Source organism: Myxocyprinus asiaticus, chromosome 24, assembly GCF_019703515.2.
Source record: "Myxocyprinus asiaticus isolate MX2 ecotype Aquarium Trade chromosome 24, UBuf_Myxa_2, whole genome shotgun sequence".
Lineage (NCBI taxonomy): Eukaryota > Metazoa > Chordata > Actinopteri > Cypriniformes > Catostomidae > Myxocyprinus > Myxocyprinus asiaticus.
In genome coordinates, this window is record NC_059367.1 from 6,231,162 (window position 1) to 6,252,126 (window position 20,965).

The 20,965-nt window shown below is 35.2% G+C and overlaps 1 protein-coding gene across 12 annotated transcripts in view; it reads left to right on the forward strand.

Annotated features, from left to right (window-relative positions):
* LOC127415031 (transcription factor E3-like) overlaps positions 1-20,965 on the forward strand; it is a 50,094-nt gene that overhangs the window by 15,349 nt on the left and 13,780 nt on the right. For 5 of the 12 annotated variants that reach the window (XR_007892896.1, XR_007892897.1, XR_007892892.1 and 2 more), the window contains exons 3-12: positions 861-1,089; positions 1,285-1,509; positions 2,938-3,033; positions 6,275-6,392; positions 7,615-7,728; positions 9,258-9,314; positions 9,541-9,616; positions 10,518-10,665; positions 12,348-12,822; positions 16,915-16,990. Coding sequence is in view for 4 of the 12 variants with exons in the window: in XM_051653497.1 (XP_051509457.1) it covers positions 861-1,089; positions 1,285-1,509; positions 2,938-3,033; positions 6,275-6,392; positions 7,615-7,728; positions 9,258-9,314; positions 9,541-9,616; positions 10,518-10,665; positions 12,348-12,770 (1,486 nt within the window). In the remaining 8 variants the exon portion in view is untranslated. Of the gene's footprint in view, positions 1-860; positions 1,090-1,284; positions 1,510-2,937; positions 3,034-6,274; positions 6,393-7,614; positions 7,729-9,257; positions 9,315-9,540; positions 9,617-10,517; positions 10,666-12,347; positions 16,671-16,914; positions 16,991-20,965 lie in introns of those variants that run through there. The other 7 variants (XR_007892899.1, XR_007892894.1, XR_007892900.1 and 4 more) reach the window with 3 other exon arrangements.

Below are 20,965 nucleotides of genomic sequence, written 5' to 3' on the forward strand. Positions count from 1 at the left end.
TCATGATTAAAATATGGTTACTGTAGTAAAACCATGGTAAATTTATTGTGAGGGAAAGCAAAACTATTGCAAGTGAATGCAAAACTTATTGCGGGGGGAAAGCAAACTATTGCAAGGGAAGGAAAAACTATTGCGGGGGAACGCAAACTGTTGCGGGGGAACGCAAAACTTATTGTGAGGGCATGCAAAAATATTTCAGAAAATAATTTCCCGCCCTGTCCTCTAAGGGGCTCCATACCTTGGTAACATCAGCAGAAAAGAAAAGTCATTTCAGAGGCTGACAGTTATTACATTTTTATTGAAATATTATCAGAATCAGAATGAGCTTTATTGCCAAGTACGCTTGCAGGAATTTGTCTTGGTGACAGAAGATTCCAGTGCACAAACAATACAATAACAAGACAGAGATAATTAAAAAAATAGAATAAAAATATAAAAGCGAATAGAAAATATAACTATATATAGAAATACACAATAAGACAAAATATATAAGTTTGTACAAATACAAATCTGATTGATGAAGTGCAAGGGAATGTAATGGCAGAAGAGGTAGGATATGTTGGATAAATATAGATAAACTAAGCTGTGTATTGCTCTATGGGGCAATTTTAACTGTTCATGAGATGGATAGCGTGAGTGGAAAAAACATTTCTTAACAGGAAAATGAATTTTTTGCCTTTTGATTAATATAAATTTCTTTAGTAAGAAAAAATATTTCAGTTGCCTTGTTCTCACGCTGTTTTCACATGGGGAATTCTTAGCTGTGTATTTCAGAGATAGCTTGTCGTAATTTGATTACAGTAAGAGGGAGTAGTGTGGCGCTCTAAGCTGATTTACCTTCTCATCACCTGCCCTTGTAGTGGCTCTCTAACCTCTGCTGATCCCGTGACCCCAGCCGGCTCTGTGATGACGTCACGCGTGTTGATGAGACAGGAGCTGATGCGACAGCAGGCTCAAGACCAGGAGAGACGAGAGGCCCAGAAACAGGAATCTAGCGCTCGGCTGCGGGCCACAGATGCCACCCCTGCCATCTCAGTGACCTCCACCCTGCCTGCCACCCCCACACAGGTGCCCGTGGAAGTGCTGAAGGTATATTGATATATTATTGATGTTAATTAAGCATCATTTACTCACTCTAATGTTGTTCCATCGACATTGTCATATCTGTTACTGCATTAGCTTGTACTCATTTTGTAAACCTTCAATAAAACTTGTGTGTGTTGCTGTCCTGCAAACAATCGTTCAAAAGTATCTTAAGCCTATTGTTCTGTGTTTGAATCCTAGGTTCAAACTCACTTGGAAAATCCAACAAAGTACCACATTCAACAGGCTCAGAGACAGCAAGTGAAGCAATACCTCTCTCACACCCTGGGAAATAAATTAGCCAATCAGACCATGGTGACATCACCCTTGCCCAAGCCTGGCTCCGCCCCAGAGTTGGCGCCTGTTCCCAGCAGCACTCCCAGCAGCCCACTGGCTGTGCTCAGCTTGGGATCAAACAAAGAAGAGGTTAGAAATTAACCCAGAGCTGATCTTTATATAGCTAATATATAGCTTGTACAGGGCACATAGTGTAGGCAGTAATGCTGCTAGCTTTAAAATGGAGTTACTCTGTCTTAAAGGAATCTTCTGTACTAAATACAAGTTAACTTCTATGGACAGCATATTTTATGGGCAGACAGTAATTTTATCTCATCCCTTACTTTGTAAAAATGAGTTTACAGTATTGCATTCACAATGAAAGTCTATGAGACAAGACGGCACCAGAATAAACATTGTATTGAAAGTTTAGTAACAAGGTTTAAACATTCTACATGTTAACATGACACTATTGTGATAAAATTGTGCCCTAACATTGTCTGTGCAAGGTTATATCTAATCTTTCAACTCCTGTCTTGACCAAGGTAAGCCAATAAATGCAGGAACTTAGTAGCACAATACACAGAAATATACCAGAAAGGGACATGACCTAACCATCCATAAAGTACTGTTTTTAAAAAGCTTACTCCACCCACAGGAATGACATTGTATTGCATACCAGACACTATATATCCCCAGACAGAACACTTGTATTAAAGAGATAGTTCACCCAAAAATCATTTCACATTCTCATGCCATCCCAGATTCATACACTGCTAAGTGTTGCTATCTCAAAAGTGTCTTATCTGTAAGTATCAGAAGGATAATACAGCTGCCATTCAGATTCTGAAATGTACAGTAATATAACTAAGAATTTGCCAAAGTTTAACTTTGTGGTTGTAAAACTCTGACCAGCTTGCACGTTAGGCTGCTTATTTTGCTAGTCACAGTCTGCAAAATGCTTAAAAAAACCAGATTAACCAGTGATTATTGTCATAATAATCTCAAATTTTAAGCCATTCAGAGTGTGCTAGACAACTAATTAAGTAAAGGTCCAGTTGAAGAATGCATCTTTCGTTGACTAAATACAATGGACTGCTTTGTCGCGACTGTGTGAAGTCGGTCAGACTCTTTTGGGGCACTTTGCATTTGGTACCACATTGTGCTGGTAAATATCACACTCACGGCCCAATGACCCCAGCACACTTTGCACTTTGTGTGGGTTTGGCCATTAAAGACTTTCAGCCCTGTCTTTCTCCGGAAGGACCCTTCACAAACAGAATAACTGCCTTGAATGCCCTACGATGAAATACAGGCTGTCTAAGGTTTGAGACTTACAGTTTAAATGGCCAAATGGGAGGCACATATAAGTGTCTTTTTGAATCGGATGTCTGGTTGTACTTCTCATCTTCATGTGGCCGATGTGTCACTCTGGAAATCGCAGTGTAGTGTGTTATTTAAAGATCTACTGTATGACTCACTGTGGAAATATTACTTTAAAGCAGATGTCTGTGCTGCAAGGAACCGGCATTACCTACAAGTCCTGCTAAGTGTTTTATTCTTTATGTCATTAAATAGATTGAGGACGTGATCGATGACATCATCAGCCTGGAGTCAAGTTTAAATGATGAATTTATGACATTGATCGACTCTGGTTTGCAGCTTCCCAACACGGTATGTAGCAACACTAAGTAACTTTCACTGTTATCCTGTGTGTATTTGAGAAGTTTTGCCACCTATTTCTAAAGAACAAATTACACAACATTTACATGCTGAATTTACGGAGTTATTAACACTAAATTCTGATTGGATTAGGTGTGTTCAAAGCGTTGTAAAATAGCCTGTTCGCACACCAGTGACTGCACAATTTGTATGAATGTGGCAAGCTGCTACTTTGTTTTGGTACACACAAAACAGCCTTCTTCCCTGAAAAGGGAAAACGCATTAATTACATGATTTTGTCAGGTCTCTTAGACTATGATCTGTCCTGTGACAGAGAGGGTTTTATAATTCACATTTAACTGGACTATTAAAAAACAAATAAACAAACTTTGAAGCCATTGATTTTTCTCACTTTCACTTTTGGCGTTGTAACTGCGTTTTCACTTTGAGTAGCAGTAAAGTTTGGCTAATGAACTATATTATTTGGCGGAGTAATTGTTATTGTGATTAAAGCCAGAAACATACTTTATGCAAGTACGTGTACGCAAATGCAAATGCTTGGCCAACGCCAGGTCCAGTTGAACATACGTAATGCGCATTTTTGCGTTACTGTGGTGGTAACAAACCTCGGTGGGGGATAGAGTTACCTTCAAAAGTCTGTGCTATTAAATTTTATTTGCTTTTAATCAGGCATGTTGCTTTAAGAATACTGACTTTATTTGCTCTATTTGCTTAGCAATGTTGTCTTCAAACTGTTATTCCGCCATGACAGTAGTTGACTTGTTCACATTTAAGTTCACATAAATGTTCACTATAGTGCCCCTTGCAGCAATGTTAAGAATGCAACGCATATTTGTTATTTCTGTAACATGTGGAACGCAACAATGCAAAAAATTGAGCTTGTAAAGTTAGAAATGTCTGCATTCACGTACTTGCATAGAGGATGAAAATTCCGGGTTCAGTACAAGTAATTTTACAATGAGGCACTTACAGTGGAGGTGAATGGGGGCCAGTCAATAAACGTTAAAATACTCACTGTTTCAAAAGTATTGCTACAAGACGTAAACAATATGTGTGTTAATATTATTTTAGTGTGATAAAATCTCTTATTAACCATTTCTGTGTAAAGTTATTTCCAATTTTACAACTTTGTTGCCATGACGATGTTACGCAATAAACGCTAAAATGACCGTAAGAACGACGATTTAAACAACTTAACAGCTCAAATATTACACGAGTTTTAACAGTAGAATTAATGTGTGTTTTTTATCAAATTAATCTTAACATTTTTGCCTTTTAAACCTTCCAACAATTGGCCCCATTCACTTCCACTCAGTTTTTGCTTTATTTATTTATTTATTTATTTTTAAGAAAAGGGGTCAGGAATTGAAATAAGTTTTTGTGGTAATCAACATTATGGCACAAATGCTGTCGATTAAGCTTAACTTGATTTGAACCCGGAATAATAATAATAACTGTTGCTATTTATTGAACAAACTGCTGTTGCTGTAATTTAAAAAAGAAAATAAACCATTCAAGGATGTGTAATACAGTAATTTTACCATGGTTTAGAGGGTTTAGGCATGATTCAAAGAAGGGAAAAACCCTTAACTTTGGTCAAATCAATGTAATATGTGGCCTGTATTGACTTGTTGCTTTATTTTATGATCTTTTGGGAGCAGAACGTAAATAGCGTTTTATTGTTATTATTTATTTTTTTAAACCACTCCTTTTCCAATTATGAAACTGCCACTTCTTTGTAAATTACAGGGAAATTAATTAGAATTCCACAGTGCAACCAGTTTTATGCAAAAAATGTGTCACTGCAAAACACCAGTTGTGGCAAATCATGCTTTGACATGTTGATATTAATGTAATGTAATTTCGGTTTTCAAATCATTAATTTTCAGTTGAGTCAGGCAGGTTGTGCAACCAGTTATGATTAAAGTTTTTTTGTGAAGGCTTGTGTGATTAATAGTCAGTGTAGTGTTTGTGTTCGGGCGTTTGATTTGAATGTATACTCGAACCACTAGAATCCAGTTCTGCGCTGGGAGCAAATAAAAACTTCTGACACATGGCTCACAATGGGTGGAGTCGGCATGCTGCAGAGGAGTTGCCACACACACAGAGAAACTTGTCCATTCAACGTGTGTGCACAAGCTGATCGAATTCTGTGGCAAGGTTTTTTTTTTTTTTGTATTCTAAAATATATTTCCCCATTTCTAAACGTCCCTTTTTACGGAGAGTCACATAGAAAGAGGAAGCACTTCACGGGTGTGTGAAGAACATGAGGATTCTGGTTTTACTGCCGGAGAATGAAAAGAAAAAAGACAAGATTGAGGTAAATTTGACTCTTGGCTCCATTGCGAATACTGGCAAGTTTGTGTTGATGACTCTTTGGTTAAATAATTTCATGTGAAGTTTTAAATTGTCTTGGGATGTTATGGACAATGAGATTTATTTAAGGCCATCTTTAAAGAGCCAGGCCTCAAAACTGCAGAAATTTAGTGGGATTGATATATAACTGATTTTTGTACTGTTGTCACTTCAACTTTGCAAATCAAAAGTCACCTTTCAGGCTTGCTCTGTGTATCAAGATTAATTAAACAAATACTTTTGTGTTTCTGGTAAACCTGCGTGTTTTAAACATCAAAAATGTTTATGGATGGTTGCATACCTATGACAAAATTCCAAAAATATCTGATGTTATGGTAAGTAGTTTATACATTTGTTTTCAGTGCTCTCAGTATATCTACTGGTTCATTGGACTTCTTCGTGAAATGCGAACAGAACAAATATCTGTGTAAATATATATATATATTTTATTAATTTATTACTTTTTTAATTTCATAAAAAAAATCTTGCTTAAAGTGTCACATTCAACAACTTGCGTAAAAACTAACAGAAATTTGTGGTTAGCTGCACTCAGAGGTTTCATTACATATTAACAGATTGAAGTAGTTTTACAAATTCCTTTCTTATCTGTTTAGTTCTGGACACGATCTCCATAAATTTGTCCTTGACTTGTCTTTTGAGTAGTTTGTTTCACTTTCAATTAAACGTGCACATGAGAACCGTTTGGTCATTGTTAAAGATGTTGCCCTTCAGATATGCAGGTTAGTTTGTGTTTGTGGTTATCTAAGTTGAATGAAGGTTATCCGTACGGTACACCATGTGGTGATGGGGGGGGTCTCTCAGTAGATAATGCATTGGGCGGGGCCCGGTTTAATGCATTGTAATTGGTTCTCTGCAGCTGCCAGTCTCAGGGAACCTCCTGGATGTGTACAGCAGTCCGGGGATGGCAACACCCACCATCACGGTCAGCAACTCCTGCCCTGCAGACCTGCACAATGTCAAGAGAGAGCTGACCGGTACAAATACTCTCAGACACGACTATCTGTGTCCTTCCATCTCTCTATCTATATCTAGGCTTCCTCTTCCTCATTTCTCTGGTACTTCACCGTTCAGTCGAGTCGGTCTGAGTACATCAGCAGTTACAGGGTTGGGCTGAATACTAAATACACCCTCTTAAATGTAGTCAGTAATGTATTCCGATACATCACATAAAAAAGTAACATATTCAGAATACTTTTAGTACATATTTATAAAGGCAAGGCACAATTGGAAGAATTACATGTGATATATAATTATTATCTCTTATCTAAATATTACCGGTACATCTCCACTATTAAGATCTAAGTGAATCTGAATAGCTAGTTTCTTTAAATGATATGTGGAGTTGGACACTAATGTTTTTCTCAGTGGAAGGCAGAAGGCAAACTTAAGGCAGTTTGTGGTCAACTACAGTATCTCATCCACTTTCAGCATGTACAAAAATGCTGCCTGTACCTCCAAGACCCAAAAGTCCCTATAGCTGTGACATTGTAGCTACCAAGCAGGGTTGTTTGTGAATATTTTTTTTATTTATTTTTTAAAATTTTTAACCTATTATTTGATTGTACTGATTAATACATTATGACACAAAATTAGGTAAGAAATGCAAATTACACACATTTATTTCCGAGATCATAACAAAACAGATATGTACATTTTTGACCAAATGTAACCACAAAATCAACAATAAAAACTGTGTAAATCAACTTTCAAACAGTGAAACAGTGCAAGCTCATTAATTATTCAAGCCTGATGTATGCTGGGAACACCAGCTTTGAAAAGTTGAGTAAAATCTACTTAATTTACCTGTGAAATTTACTCAAATTAGCAAATAATTATGACAAGGTTTAAAATTTGTACATGATGATGCATTGTAAAGATAATAAACTATAAGTAATATTTACTTAATTTACAAGAGCATTCATTTTTACATGTTTGAACTGAGTACAAATGTAGAATTTACTTAATATTTTCAAGTTCACGCTTTAACTTATTCAATGTAGAAAGTACTTAATCTTACTTTTTCTACATCTATAATCCACTAATTTTACATTAACTATTTATATAAGGTTTTTCTGTCGTCATTTGGAACACCTCTGATCCATTTCAAGTCCTTTTCCCTCTTTTAGTCGTACAGTACTTTCTTCCATATTTTACCTGTTTATGTTATTGTTGTGTATAACTGCTATTTCTCAACAGATCTTCATTCTGCAAGTTTCCGATGTGGGCGTGACTCACCAAATGCTTATCGAGAGCTGTCTGTCTTTACACTGCAAAGCTCGGCACAGAAGCCGCATCTGCAGCAGCATAAATGTATTTACACAGCAATTGCAATCGCGGGAAACAATGTATCATGCGCTTGAATGATATTTTTGTGAAAAAACATTGCAGGCTGTATTGATACTGGTGCACAGCTTATAGCACACTGATTGTTAAGACAACGGTGTGCCAGTGCGGTTGCCAGATATTCAATATCAGAATCATTATACATGTAAAAGATGTTGTATTTTTATTATCTAGTGTCTACTGTCCATTTTTAAGTATCCCAAAAACTGCAACCGTAATTCTGTAGTTTTAACCCGCGACTGTGATTTCAAATTAGCCAAATTTGTTTTTAAGTCGTGACCGTGGCAACACTGCACAAGCGCTGCAGCTGCTCTGGGGAAGAAAGAGCGAGAGGATCAATGTGCAGCGTGCGCTTGTGCAGAGTTTAGAAAAACGCTGTTTCTCGCTTGATTGACAAGATTTTGCCTTATTTTGTGGGCATTATGAGAGAAATATTCTAAAAGTATTCTAACAAAATGTTTTAATGGATCTGTGTTCTGAATACAGATGCTTGAAAACATAACTAGGTAACTTAATTTCTATATTCTAAATACGGAACGCAGTTACATCTAGTCCATTACAGCCCAACCCTGAGCAGTTAGACACCACATTTGCCATTTCCTAGTTTCACAGCAGTTCCCAGTTCAGATAAAATCATCACTGCATATGATTCACCATTTTATCCAAGCTTTAAGCCAATGGTGTATATTTATGCTTTTGCAGAACTAATGACTAAGTGATTAGTGTAAGTACCGATTAGTCATTGGCTGACATTTTTGGCTTGATTTAAAAAGTATAGAATGTCACATTAAATGATAAACGTTTTTACAGGCCGTCACTTGGAATGGAAGGAGGATAAATGGGTTGCATATGTGCCGTTCACTCCTAACACGTTTTTGCATCTGACCGTGCTGTTTTTCAGTTGTTTTTCTATGTAAACGTGCACTAGACAAATGTCTTTAACCATTGCGCCACATCTTGCTCGTTTTTTCTCAGTGTCTCGCACATATTGTAAGCACAAAGTTTTTTAGATGCCATCTCAAGTTTAAAAAGTACTTCTCGTCTGCATTCTGTTCTGTTCGTATCGCTGAGTCTAGCTTTTTTTAGTGCAAAAATGCGTTCGGTCTGAACGGCCCATAACGTATCAATGGACTTGTTTTATCAACATCAAGATTTTAGTTTAGAATGTATATGAATGTAAAAGGGAAAGTGCTTATCTTAGCTCCTGTAAGCAGTCACAAGTTTTTCACCATTTTTTAATTAACCTTTTGCCTTTTACTATATAGTTTTGCATGGTCCAGTAGTGTGCCAGATTAATTTGTAAAAGTACAAATATATGTAGTTCCTCAGTTAATATGATGGCATAAAAGATTCATGTATAATGATTATAAAATGCTCTTTTAAATAGTTTTAGATGGAGTATAGCATGTCACACTGCCAGACATGACAATTTTGCTAGTCTTATTAAAGTAGCATTAAACATGTTAATATTAAACATAAATTGTTGTTTTTTGTAGATGCTGAGGCAAAAGCTATTATGAAGGAGAGGCAGAAAAAAGACAACCACAACCTCAGTGAGTTTTTAATTTGTTGCTGTTCTAACCTACAATATTTTTGAGTCTGTGTGATAAATTAACATGAAGTCTGCTGGATGTCTGATAATGTACGTCTTCAGATGTCTGTGGAATATAAGGAAGTGAATTACATTACTGTTTATCTGTAACAAACATCTTGCTTGCCTAGTTTTTCCCCATCCATTCAGTGTGTGTGTATGTGTGTGTGTGTGTGTGATTTTTGTAGTTGAGAGAAGACGACGGTTCAACATTAATGACCGCATTAAGGAACTGGGAGCGCTTATTCCAAAATCCTCTGACCCGTCAGTATCTCTGCTATCACTCTCACTTCTCTATTGTGTTGAACAGTGATTGTTACCAGTGGTAAATGCATTGATTTTTGTTTATTTGTATTAAATATGTTTCTTTGGTAACATTTTACTATAAGGCTCTATTCGTTAACATTAGTAAATGCATTAGGTATCATGAACTAACAGTGAACAATCAAAATACCATTGTTCATTGTTTGTTGATGTTAGTTCATAATGCATTAATGTTAACTTTTAATTAAGAAAATGTCATTTAAAATTGTATTAGTATATGTAGTAATTAACATTTGTAAAGATTAATAAATGCAGTACAATTATTGTTCATTATTAGTTACATGTTAACTATTGCCCTAATGTTAATGAACACAACCTTTTACTGTGATTTAATACAGTGCATGTGCTTTTATGAGTATTTTATGCCTTTATATAGTGAAGTAATAAAAAGTAAAATATAATACTGTATATACATAATAGAAATGTATGTGAAATGTGTTTTAACAACACTTGACTGAAATTATTTTGCAATAGCTAATGCTAATAACGATATCTGAACAACTTGGCTAATGTACTAAATAATGGCTATATATTTCAAATATAATAATTTAAAAGAAGCAAATGAGATGTACATCAAATTCCATTAAATTACACAGAAGAAAATTACTGAAATTAAATGAAAGTGTACTCAAACTTATTCTGAAGTCCTTCTGTTAATTGGAAATGGTTAAGTTACAGGCTGATGTCAGTAATCTTAAAATATCCAAATATACTTACTGATATATTGGTCTATCACTATATGCAGCACTCCACGTAATGCATTTCCAATAATATTTTTGAATTAAGCTGCTGTGATGTGCCCAGTACTTTTAACAATCGCTGCTCTGTGTTCTATCAACAGGGAGATGCGCTGGAATAAGGGGACCATCCTGAAGGCATCGGTCGACTACATCCGCAAGCTACAGAAAGAACAGCAGAGATCCAAAGAGATTGAGATGAGACAGAAGAAGCTCGAACATGCCAACCGCAGTCTGCTCCTGCGCATTCAGGTATGCTTCAGCTCTCGCTAAAGCGCTGACCAGAAGCTGCGCCTGCAGAATTCAAACACCTGTGTACAAAGATCCATGCTCCTTTAGTGCTTATTTTTTTAAATAGCTTCTATTGGTTTTAGATATTAATAAAAGTGTGATATTCTTAGCTCACATTTTATCGTTTTCAAATCCATTCCACAGAAATCCGGAGATATTTTCCCACACAATGGGCCTCATTCATGAAACACGAGCAGAATAAATTTTTGTTAAAATCGTTCGTAAAGCCGTTCTGACGTAAATTCTCGGATTTATGAAAGTTTTCGTGTTTTCAAAACGTTAGTTGGTACGACAAAAATGTACACCTGCTCCTGACCACGTGTAAATCATGTGTAAGACATCTGAATGTGTTGTTCTTTCAGGTAAACTGCCAAGTAATTAAAAAATTTACTAATAATTAAATGAGTGAAATTAACCTTAAAAAATAACATGAATTAGTAAAAATAAAAAAAGAAGGAAAAAAGCTTTTTCTTTTCAAACATAGCCTGTACTTATTTAGAAATGTTTATTTGCTGCTTGCATTTATTTTTTCAAGTATAGTTTTTTCCCAACTCTGCTTATCGTTTTTCCATCTGAAGTGCTTGATTTTTCTTGAAAAAATGAATGCCCTCTAATGTGACCGTTTCGACAGTTTTTTTTTAAAATTTATTTGATTATGATCTCTATATATTAGGATTCATAATTTTAATTCAAAATTTCTCTGAAGATACTTCCAGTTCCCATCACAATTTACCCGAGAAGTTCGACAAATAATGCTGGCGATTCGCTCAACATAAAAAAAGTGTAAAAAAAAAATTAACCATTTGATTCACAAAAGAGCGTCATATGACAGCAAAAACATGTGATGACAGTAAGTCCTCACTTTCTTTGAGACACTATTGTGCTTGCTATATCAAAATTTTACAATGTGAATGTACTTCATTTATAAAAACGGTTTCATTACTGTTCCGCATAGATGTTAACAGCATTTACTAGCGAGTCTGCTGCCTTCCTTATATGGTGTTTTCATGGGCGTAGATCATGATAATTGTGAATGAACATGCACTTGCTCCCTATTTTACAAATGTTTGGAATTCACTAACATACTCACGTTTTACTAACAAATCTGGGAAGATCCAAGCATTTGAGAGTCCGGTGGAACGTTTTCGGGAAGGTCCATTTTATGTGCAAATTACTACGAATTTGCTCATATATTTATGAAAGTTTCATGAAAGAGGCCCAATCAGTGCAAGAAAAGCAAAAAGAGCACCGATTTCATGTAGAATTACCTATGCAAACTGCTTGCCCCTTTTTGTCCTCCGCTTCAATAAAACAATCCAGTTTCCCTCACTTTTTGATTAATTGATTGGTGTTAGTATCATCCTGCTTTTTATTGTATATTTTTTTTTGATGATGAATAGTTCAGGAATGATTACAGTTCCACTGCGCCTCTAGTTCCAGTATTTATTTGGTTAAATCAGTTATTAACTAACAGTTTATATCTAGAATTAAATTGATTGTGTGCTAACAGGTGTGCATATATATCGGCTATTTTACAACAATTTTCATTGCTGCTCATCCGATCAGAATTTCCGACTAAAAGAGTGTGGGATATTTGTATTCGAATCCTACATTTTGAATGGTTCTCTCTGTTGGATCTACAGGAGCTGGAAATGCAGGCTCGTGTCCACGGCATCTCATCCCAGAATTCTGACTCCACATTCTCCCAGCAGCAGACATTAACTCTGGATTCCCACCCCAGCAATGACGCCCTCTCTAAAACCCTTTTATCACTCAATGGGGCGGGGCTCAACCAGACCACACCCTCTTCTTTCTTGTCTCCGCCTTCTTCCACCTCCTCAGTGGGCGGGGCCTTAACAAGTCCCCTGGACCTTGGGAATCTCAGCTTTGGCGAGTTAGATGACCCTGCTTCCTCTGTATTTAACCCTGCCCTGATGGCAGATATAGGGTTGGGGGACATCCTGATGGACGACGGTGGTGCCGATCCCCTGCTCACCTCTGTGTCCCCGGGAGCTTCCAAAACAAGCAGTCGTAGAAGCAGCTTCAGCATGGAGGAAGATTTGTGACACCCTGATGTCGGACAGTAGCTTGGCGTGGTCCACAAGGACTGTTGTTTAGGTTGGTACAGCTGTTCTGCAACCCAGCGTTTACGTTCCTGCTTGCGCACTCCATTGACGGCCAGTAGAGGGCAGAGTAATCCCAAGGTCATTTATTAATCATTGTACTGTAGAAGTCTTGTAAACAGTGGTAAGTTCCACACAAGAGAGGACACAAAAACACAAAGAAAAGAAAGACGCTGATATTTAAAGCCTTGTTTATCATCTGGACCTCTGATGAATATACTGTATATACAGCAGAAATATATGTACGTAGAGTAGATTCAGTGCTAAACATCTATTTTGTTTATATTATGCAGTTAAATGAAAAGTAGCAAGCACTATGATAAGAACTTGTGGACAAAAAGCCACCTGAATTTATCAGACGTGTTGGGACAAAAACATGCCTGAAATGCGAAATATATGACTCATTTTAGATTCAATCCTCACCTTCATATGCCAGTGGGTCCAAAGGTTAGCAACCACATTCAAAATTTAGAATCATTTAAACCTGTAAAACAAATAATACTGATAAATAACAAAGAAAAGTTTAATATAAAATGAAGAAATATTTAAAATATTTAAGATTTCTAGGCCACTAATGAAATGTAAGCAAATTTGTGACATTGACCATTTTAACTACTTTGTACAAAACGTCAGATTTTCTGTCTTAAATTGAAGCACACAAGATGGATCTTTCTTAAATCATTCTGGATGACATGATTATCCACTTTTCATGCCAGATCGAGTGCATGCTGTCATTTAAGCAAAAGGCAGACACACCAAATACAAATAAATTCTGAAATTCATGTGCATATTTAAATTAAACTTTTGACTCCGATTGTTATGCTGATAACATAATACATTTAAAAAGAAACATTTTAGGGAGAAAAATGCATAATAGGGGTATTTTCAGTTGTGTTCTCAGAATTTTGAACTTGACGTCAATATTGAGGTAGCTCATCAAATATGAAAGGGACAGTAGTGTTTTTTGTTTTTTTAATGTGTGTGAGAATGTGTATCTAAATGCTCGCATGTCCGCACATTTGATCATGGTGGTAATAAACCTGTTTTTAAATGCGCTTTATGTCCTTAGGAAAAACCCACAGACCGATAAAGAACATCCTGTTCAACTTTAACTTCCTGCTATGTTCTTCTGCTCTTTTATGGAGCTGCTGTTGAGTATGGAGTCAAAACAGTTTCAAGTAGAATTGTAAATGCTCTGAAAGATGTAAAGCTTAACAGCATGAATAAATACTTAAAATTGGGTGGCCAGAATTTCCCAGGTTGGTATAGCTGCAGGCTGGAGATCTCCAAATGGGGGCGGAATCTCCAAAAGAGGGTGGGGTTACCTCAAAAGGGGGTTGCACCAACTCTAAAAGAGCACGTCAATTCCACACACGGTTAGGGTTAGGGAAAATTAGGTTTGGGGCTCCCTATATCTTTGATGGTGAATTGGAGCTCCCTCCCCATTTTGGAGCTCTGCCTGCAGCTATATCCTTCTCGAATTTCCCTGAGCTGGTACATTCAAAACCTAGACATTTCAAAATGTATTAAATAGGTGTTTAGCTATTCCAAACAGGTACCATTGAGCTGCATTGCATCTTGGCCACATACTTCTTAGGCCAACATTATGCTTTGAGTTAATCTTGATTTGATCAAATTGAAACCCCAACAATTCCATATTTCTCTGGTTTAATCACTTGTTACAGTTTTGTGCTGAAGTTAGATTGTCTATGCAGGAAGTTTCATGGTGAAGTACCAAAGGTTTACATGATCAGATAGCAGTCGTGCTTGCTTTGACATTCAAAAGAACATCTGATCTCACAAAAATGTTCCTGTTCTCTGCCAGAGAGGAACAATATTAGTGAATCATTGAACTGTCATTTTAATGTGCATTACTGCACGACTTATGTCTTTCATTCCTGACGACATTCTGACAGTTGGATGATTTATTCCTACAAAGACTATTCTATATTGTTCTACCAACTCGTTGGCTTTGCCTGAACGATGGTTGTCACACATATTTACTGTCATTAATGTTCATATCCTGTTTTATAGACCCGTTTTTTGAGCCAAAAGCCACATTGAAGGGAAATCCGAGAAGAACGCTTCATTTTAATACAACTGTAGAGTGAGGTGTGATTTTAGTATACTTATGGGAAAGTATAACAATGCTGGAAACAGATAAAACAGTTTTTTATACGACAGACTAGAATTATATATATATATATATATATATATATATATATATATACACACACACACACTACCGTTCAAAAGTTTGGGGTCACTTGCCTGAAAAGTTTCTCATGATCTTAGAAACCATTTGATCTGAAGGCGTATGCTTAAATGTTTGAAATTAGTTTTGTAGACAAAAATATAATTGTACCACCGAATTAATTTATTTTATTATATATCTAAAATTTAATTAAAAAAATAAAGTTTTTGAAATTGATGACTTGGACCAAATAATTAAGAAAAGCAGCCAATCAGTGCCCAGCATAGATGGGAACTCCTTCAATACTGTTTAAAAGCATCCCAGGGTGATACCTCAAGAAGTTGGTTGAGAAAATGTCAAGAGTACATGTCTGCAAATTCTAGGCAAAGGGTGACTACTTTGAAGATGCTAAAATATGACACAGTTTTGATTTATTTTGGATTTTGTTTAGTCACAACATAATTCCCATAGTTCCATTTATGTTATTCCATAGTTGTGATGACTTTACTATTATTCTAATATGTGAAAAAAATAAAGCATGAGTAAGTGACCCTAAACTTTTGAATGGTATATATATATATATATATAATTTATTTTTTTCATATTTTGGCATTATGAATCTTTACCCAGTTGAGAAAAGACAAACTATGTTTATTGTATGTGTATGTAGTTAAAAACAACAAGGAAAACATCCCTTACACTGCTCTAGTTATGCTATAATACAACTTATCTACACCATGTGGTGATGTGTAATGGTAAACATGTATATAATAATAATATATATTGAATAATGACATGACGATGTAGCACAGCGACTAACAAACGTACGGAAGATATTTTTATTTTAGTCTTTTACATGTACAGTGCCATTACCATGGATCAATATCAATATATTATCAAATATGTTTTCAAAGACATTAATGCTGGCAAAGAGGGGGAAAATACGTTTCTAAATGCTTTTTAGAAAAAATCACAGAACAGATGTAAATATCAAGCCATAAAAGCTTATTAAAATGAGAGAAAACAAATACATTTCATTACTTTTCGATCTATGCAATGTCAATCCCTTGTGCTTGTGTTTGTGTGATCCTGTGTTGTCACATTTAGCTTTACGGTGGTATAATGCAGAATTGCACGTCCCTACATTCAGTCCCAAAGCGCAGGAAATCGCTTTGTTCTCTTGGCACTCTTTCCAGCTAAATTATTACTTTGTAGCCTCTTTGTTGGACACCCAGCAACAGGATTCGAGCCTTTCTTTTGTGTTTTGGATATTGTTGTGCAGTTCCTGCCTGTTCAAATGTCCTAAAACCTGCCATCAGTTTATGTAGTCAAAAGCATCGTCTGAAAAATAATAACAAAACACTTTTGAAATTCACTGTATAGCTGTACTGCAAAAAAATGGAGAAGAATTAGGCAACATTTACCTTCATCTCATGAATATGTACTTGATAATATCCTGTAGATGTCCAGTCAGACTTGAGGAAAGGGAATGTGTTTTGTTGTATGTTGTTCTCCATTCCAGTAAATTCCTGTATTTTCCTAACAACATTGAAACAAGCAATAGATATGCAGAATTCTTTTTGTACTCTTCGATATTAGGTTTTCTTTTTTACTTTTAGGTGAAAGTATAAATGAAGTTGTAAAACAGCTGTATTTTTAAGTCATTTTTGTGCTGGTTTCTTGAGCCATCATTCACATTCATTGCATCTTTTTTCTGACAATGAAAGTGAATGATGAGTGAGGCTAACATTCTGCCTAACATCTCCTTTTGTGTTCCACAAAGAAAGTCATACAGGTTTGGAACAACATGAGGGTAAATGATGACAGAATGTTTGGATTTTGGGTGAACTGAACCTTTAATGTAATGAACTACACTTGTGATTACTCTGTTAGGACGCCTGTGTTAACTTCAGGGGAACTGACTTAATACCTCCTCCAAAAAGATTACCTTCAGACCACCTGGTTCAAGGTAATTTCAAAACTGTCTCTACCATAGTTTGTTGGCAGATGCCACTTGGGTTGTGGTTTCGTTATTTGTGCATTGAAATTCAGACAATTTAAGTGTGACAAATAGTGTCAAAATACTTTCTGGGGCCACTATATTGTAAAATATAGTTTTACAAGATTGTAAATCTCACAAACCAAGTGCTTAAAAATACTTGAAACTTTTGTGGTCATGTAAACACCTTACACAGCGTTCCTTTATCAGGGTATGTTCATAAACAGTTTAAGCATAAGCCGTTTGACACAGGTAGATTTCTGACCATTATGCCGATTTCACTCTGTATGTAAACACCTTTACCGCTTATCCAATGTGCATAAACATGCCTGTTTACGTGTTATCGTCCAAAGCTAAGACTAATCCGATGATTTAAAATCTCAATTTATTCAATGTAGAAAGTACTTCATCTTTTCTACTTCATTTACTTCACCACAAAATATTTTTTTCCCCAGTGTAGCTACAGTTCCAATCAAAATTATTCAACCCCCCTGACCAGAAATACATTCTGGTGATGTGAATTAAAACACATCAACTAAAACCTAAAACAGTCAAAGTAAGTTTTTAATACACATTTGAGTGATGTTGAGAACAAAGAGTTCAGTTTACCCAAAAAATAACTAATTCTCTCCACAAATGTCATGTCAACAATATTCAACCCCCAAAGTCAATCATTTGTGGAGCATCCTTTATCCTTAATAACAGCAAATAAATGTTTCAGGTAAATGTTCTCAGGCTTCAGACACCTCTCTATTAGACGTTTTACACATTTCTCATGAGCAAAAGCTTCCAGCTCATTGACATTCTTTGGTTTCTGTGCTGCTACTGCTTCCTTGAAATCCCAACAAAGGTTTGCAATGGGATTTTAATGATGGACTGAAAGGGCCATTTAAGGACATGCCACGACCTATCCCTGAACCAGATTTTGGACAACTTGGATGTATCCTTGGTGTTATTGTCTTGCTGGAAAGTCCAGTGATCACTGAGCTTCAATTTACACACTGAAGACATCACATTTTGAATAATTTAAATTGCAACTGTAGCAGCAAACACTTTAGCATATTATACACATATTTTTGTAATGTTTAACAAGTATGATCCCCAGTCAGTCATTACAATGATGATCCCTCAGTATTTGTTTTATGAGAAAATTTACACTGATTTTTCAATAGGAATGAACTCAACCTCGACCTAACCATTAGCTCACTCTTCTACACTATAGTTACCTTAAAAAAAAAACATTAAACATGACAGAAACTCCTCTAAATCCCAACAAAACAGAACATTAAACTCTAACAAGTCTCTAACTTATTTTATTTTACATAGAAATATATCAAAATAACCAGTCCCATGCAAAGCATGCTGGGAATGCAACATACACTGATGCAACATTATTCACATAATCCCAACACAATTGGATTAAGTGAATGTAGATGGATTGTACACAATACAAATCAAGTTGAGACCAAATACCAAAGAATTGTGTTGTATTAGCTTATTTTAAATAAGTTGACCAAGCAGTAAAAATCACGTTGAGTGAAAATCATCCGTTAGAAGTCTGAATCCATTTAAACATTTCATAGCAATGTGACATCATTTTTGATGACTGTGTTGAAAATCTCTTGGACTTTACGCAATATAATTGTTCTCATGTCAAACATAAATGTATTAAGTTGACCTCAAGCGTTCCGGTTTAGTATTTTCAATAGAGCTGCTTTACCTTTTTTCAGTGTATTAACAAGCTGCAAGGTTCAATAGAGTTATTACAACAGTTAATTTAGGTTTTCACTACACAATTCATTTAGGATTTTGCTACACAATTCATTTAGGTTTTCGCTACACAAAGAAATTGAGTAGAGCCTACAATTAAATTTCATCCCAAAGAAACTCATTTTCATTGTGTGGAACCAATGTCCAAATTAAATTAAATTAAACCAACAGATTTTTTTCTTCAGTGTAGTTTAAGAGTGAACTTGAAAATATTAAGTAAATTCTACATTCAAACAAGTAAAAATGTATGCTTTGTTTATAAGTACATTTTATTTATGATCGTTTATCTTTACAATGTGTTATAAGTTATGAATCCTAAAGTAGAAAACCTTGTCATATTTATGTATAGTAAGTCAAATTTACTGGTAAATAAGTAAAATTTACTTAACTTTTCACAGCTGGTGTTCCCAGCATGCACTAGGCTTGAATAATTAATGAGCTTGCATGGTTTCACTGTTTGCAAGCTTATTTACACTATTTTTATTGTTGATTTTGTGGACACATTTGATAACTTCTTATTTTGTGCAGTCTGAAGTTCATTTTCTACTCAAAATTACCTGTTCATGATCAAAAAATTACCTGTTTTGGGTCTGTGCGTGCAACTCTGAATTTTATTTATATTGCAGTAATGCAAGATGTTGTTTCTTAGACTAAAGGCCCAAACCTACTCTACGTAAGCACACGAACGCAGACGCATCTTGCTACGCAAGCTCGATTTCACGCGTTGTAGCGTTGTGAAATGTGCAATTCATAACCTAACGCAACATAACGTACGCGCTTTATTCTCAGCGTTGCCGCAAGGGGCGCTACAGCGGATTTTATTTTTTCAATCAACAATGGTCATGGCGGAGCAGCAATTTGAGGAGAATCTTGCCGAAAGAGTTAGATTATCCAAATATATTTTTCAGTCGTCTTTTTAGCAAATACAAAAGCACACTCCTCAACTGTCAACATGTTGTCTCCACCACATCCGGTTTCGTGATCACGCCTAAAAAACTCTTTCGCCCCCTTGTGGTCCAAGGTTTGTAACCGCCAGAGCAACGCAAGAGCACATGTAATGTACACAAAAGTTTAGAAACACTTACTCATTCTTAATTTTTATATATATATAATTTTTTTTTTTTTTTTTTTCACATTTAGAATAATAGTAAAGTCATCAAAACTATGGAATAACATAAATGGAACTATGGGAATTATGTTGTGACTAAACAAAATCCAAAATAAATCAAAACTGTGTTATATTTTAGCATCTTCAAAGTAGTCACCCTTTGCCTAGAATTTGCAGACATGTACTCTTGACATTTTCTCAACCAACTTCTTGAGGTATCACCCTGGGATGCTTTTAAACAGTATTGAAGGAGTTTCTATCTATGTTGGGCACTTATTGGCTGCTTTTCTTTATTAATTGGTCCAAGTCGTCAATTAAAAAAACTTTATTTTTTTAATTAAATTTTAGATATATAATAAAATAAATTAATTCGGTGGTACAATTATATTTTTGTCTACAAAACTAATTTCAAAAATAAATAATAATAATAATCATAATTTATTACATTTTAGTTTTATAATGAAATAAATTAATATTGTGGCACAGTTATATTTTTGTCTACAAAACTAATTTCAAACATTTAAGCATACACCTTCAGATCAAAAGATTTATAAGATCATGAGAAACTTTTCAGGCAAGTGTTTCAAAACTTCTGACCGGTAGTGTATGTACAACGGGACCATGCTTTTTATTTATTTAATTAATTAATTAATTATTATTATTAATGCTTACAAAACTTTTACAACAATAGCCAGGAGGTATATTAAAACAAACAAAACAACAAAAGTTGAAATAAAAATATCAAATTGTTTACATATTTCAATACACTTTACAGCTTTCTTGTTTCTCAAATTGGAAATTGTTCTTAGGTATTGCTGAACCTCTGAATTAAAATTTAATAAAATAAAAAATAATGGTTTATAACCACCATACTTACATTTATGAATACTAAACTTTGCCAATAAACGCAGCAAATTAATAAAATAATATTCCTTATGAAGAGACATGTCATAACTAAAAAAAAACCGAATAAAACATTTTCAAAACAAAGTTGAAAGCTGAGAATGATATGATCTCTACGGAAGCTCTGAACCGCAAGGTAAAAAAAAAAAAAAAAAAAAAAATAG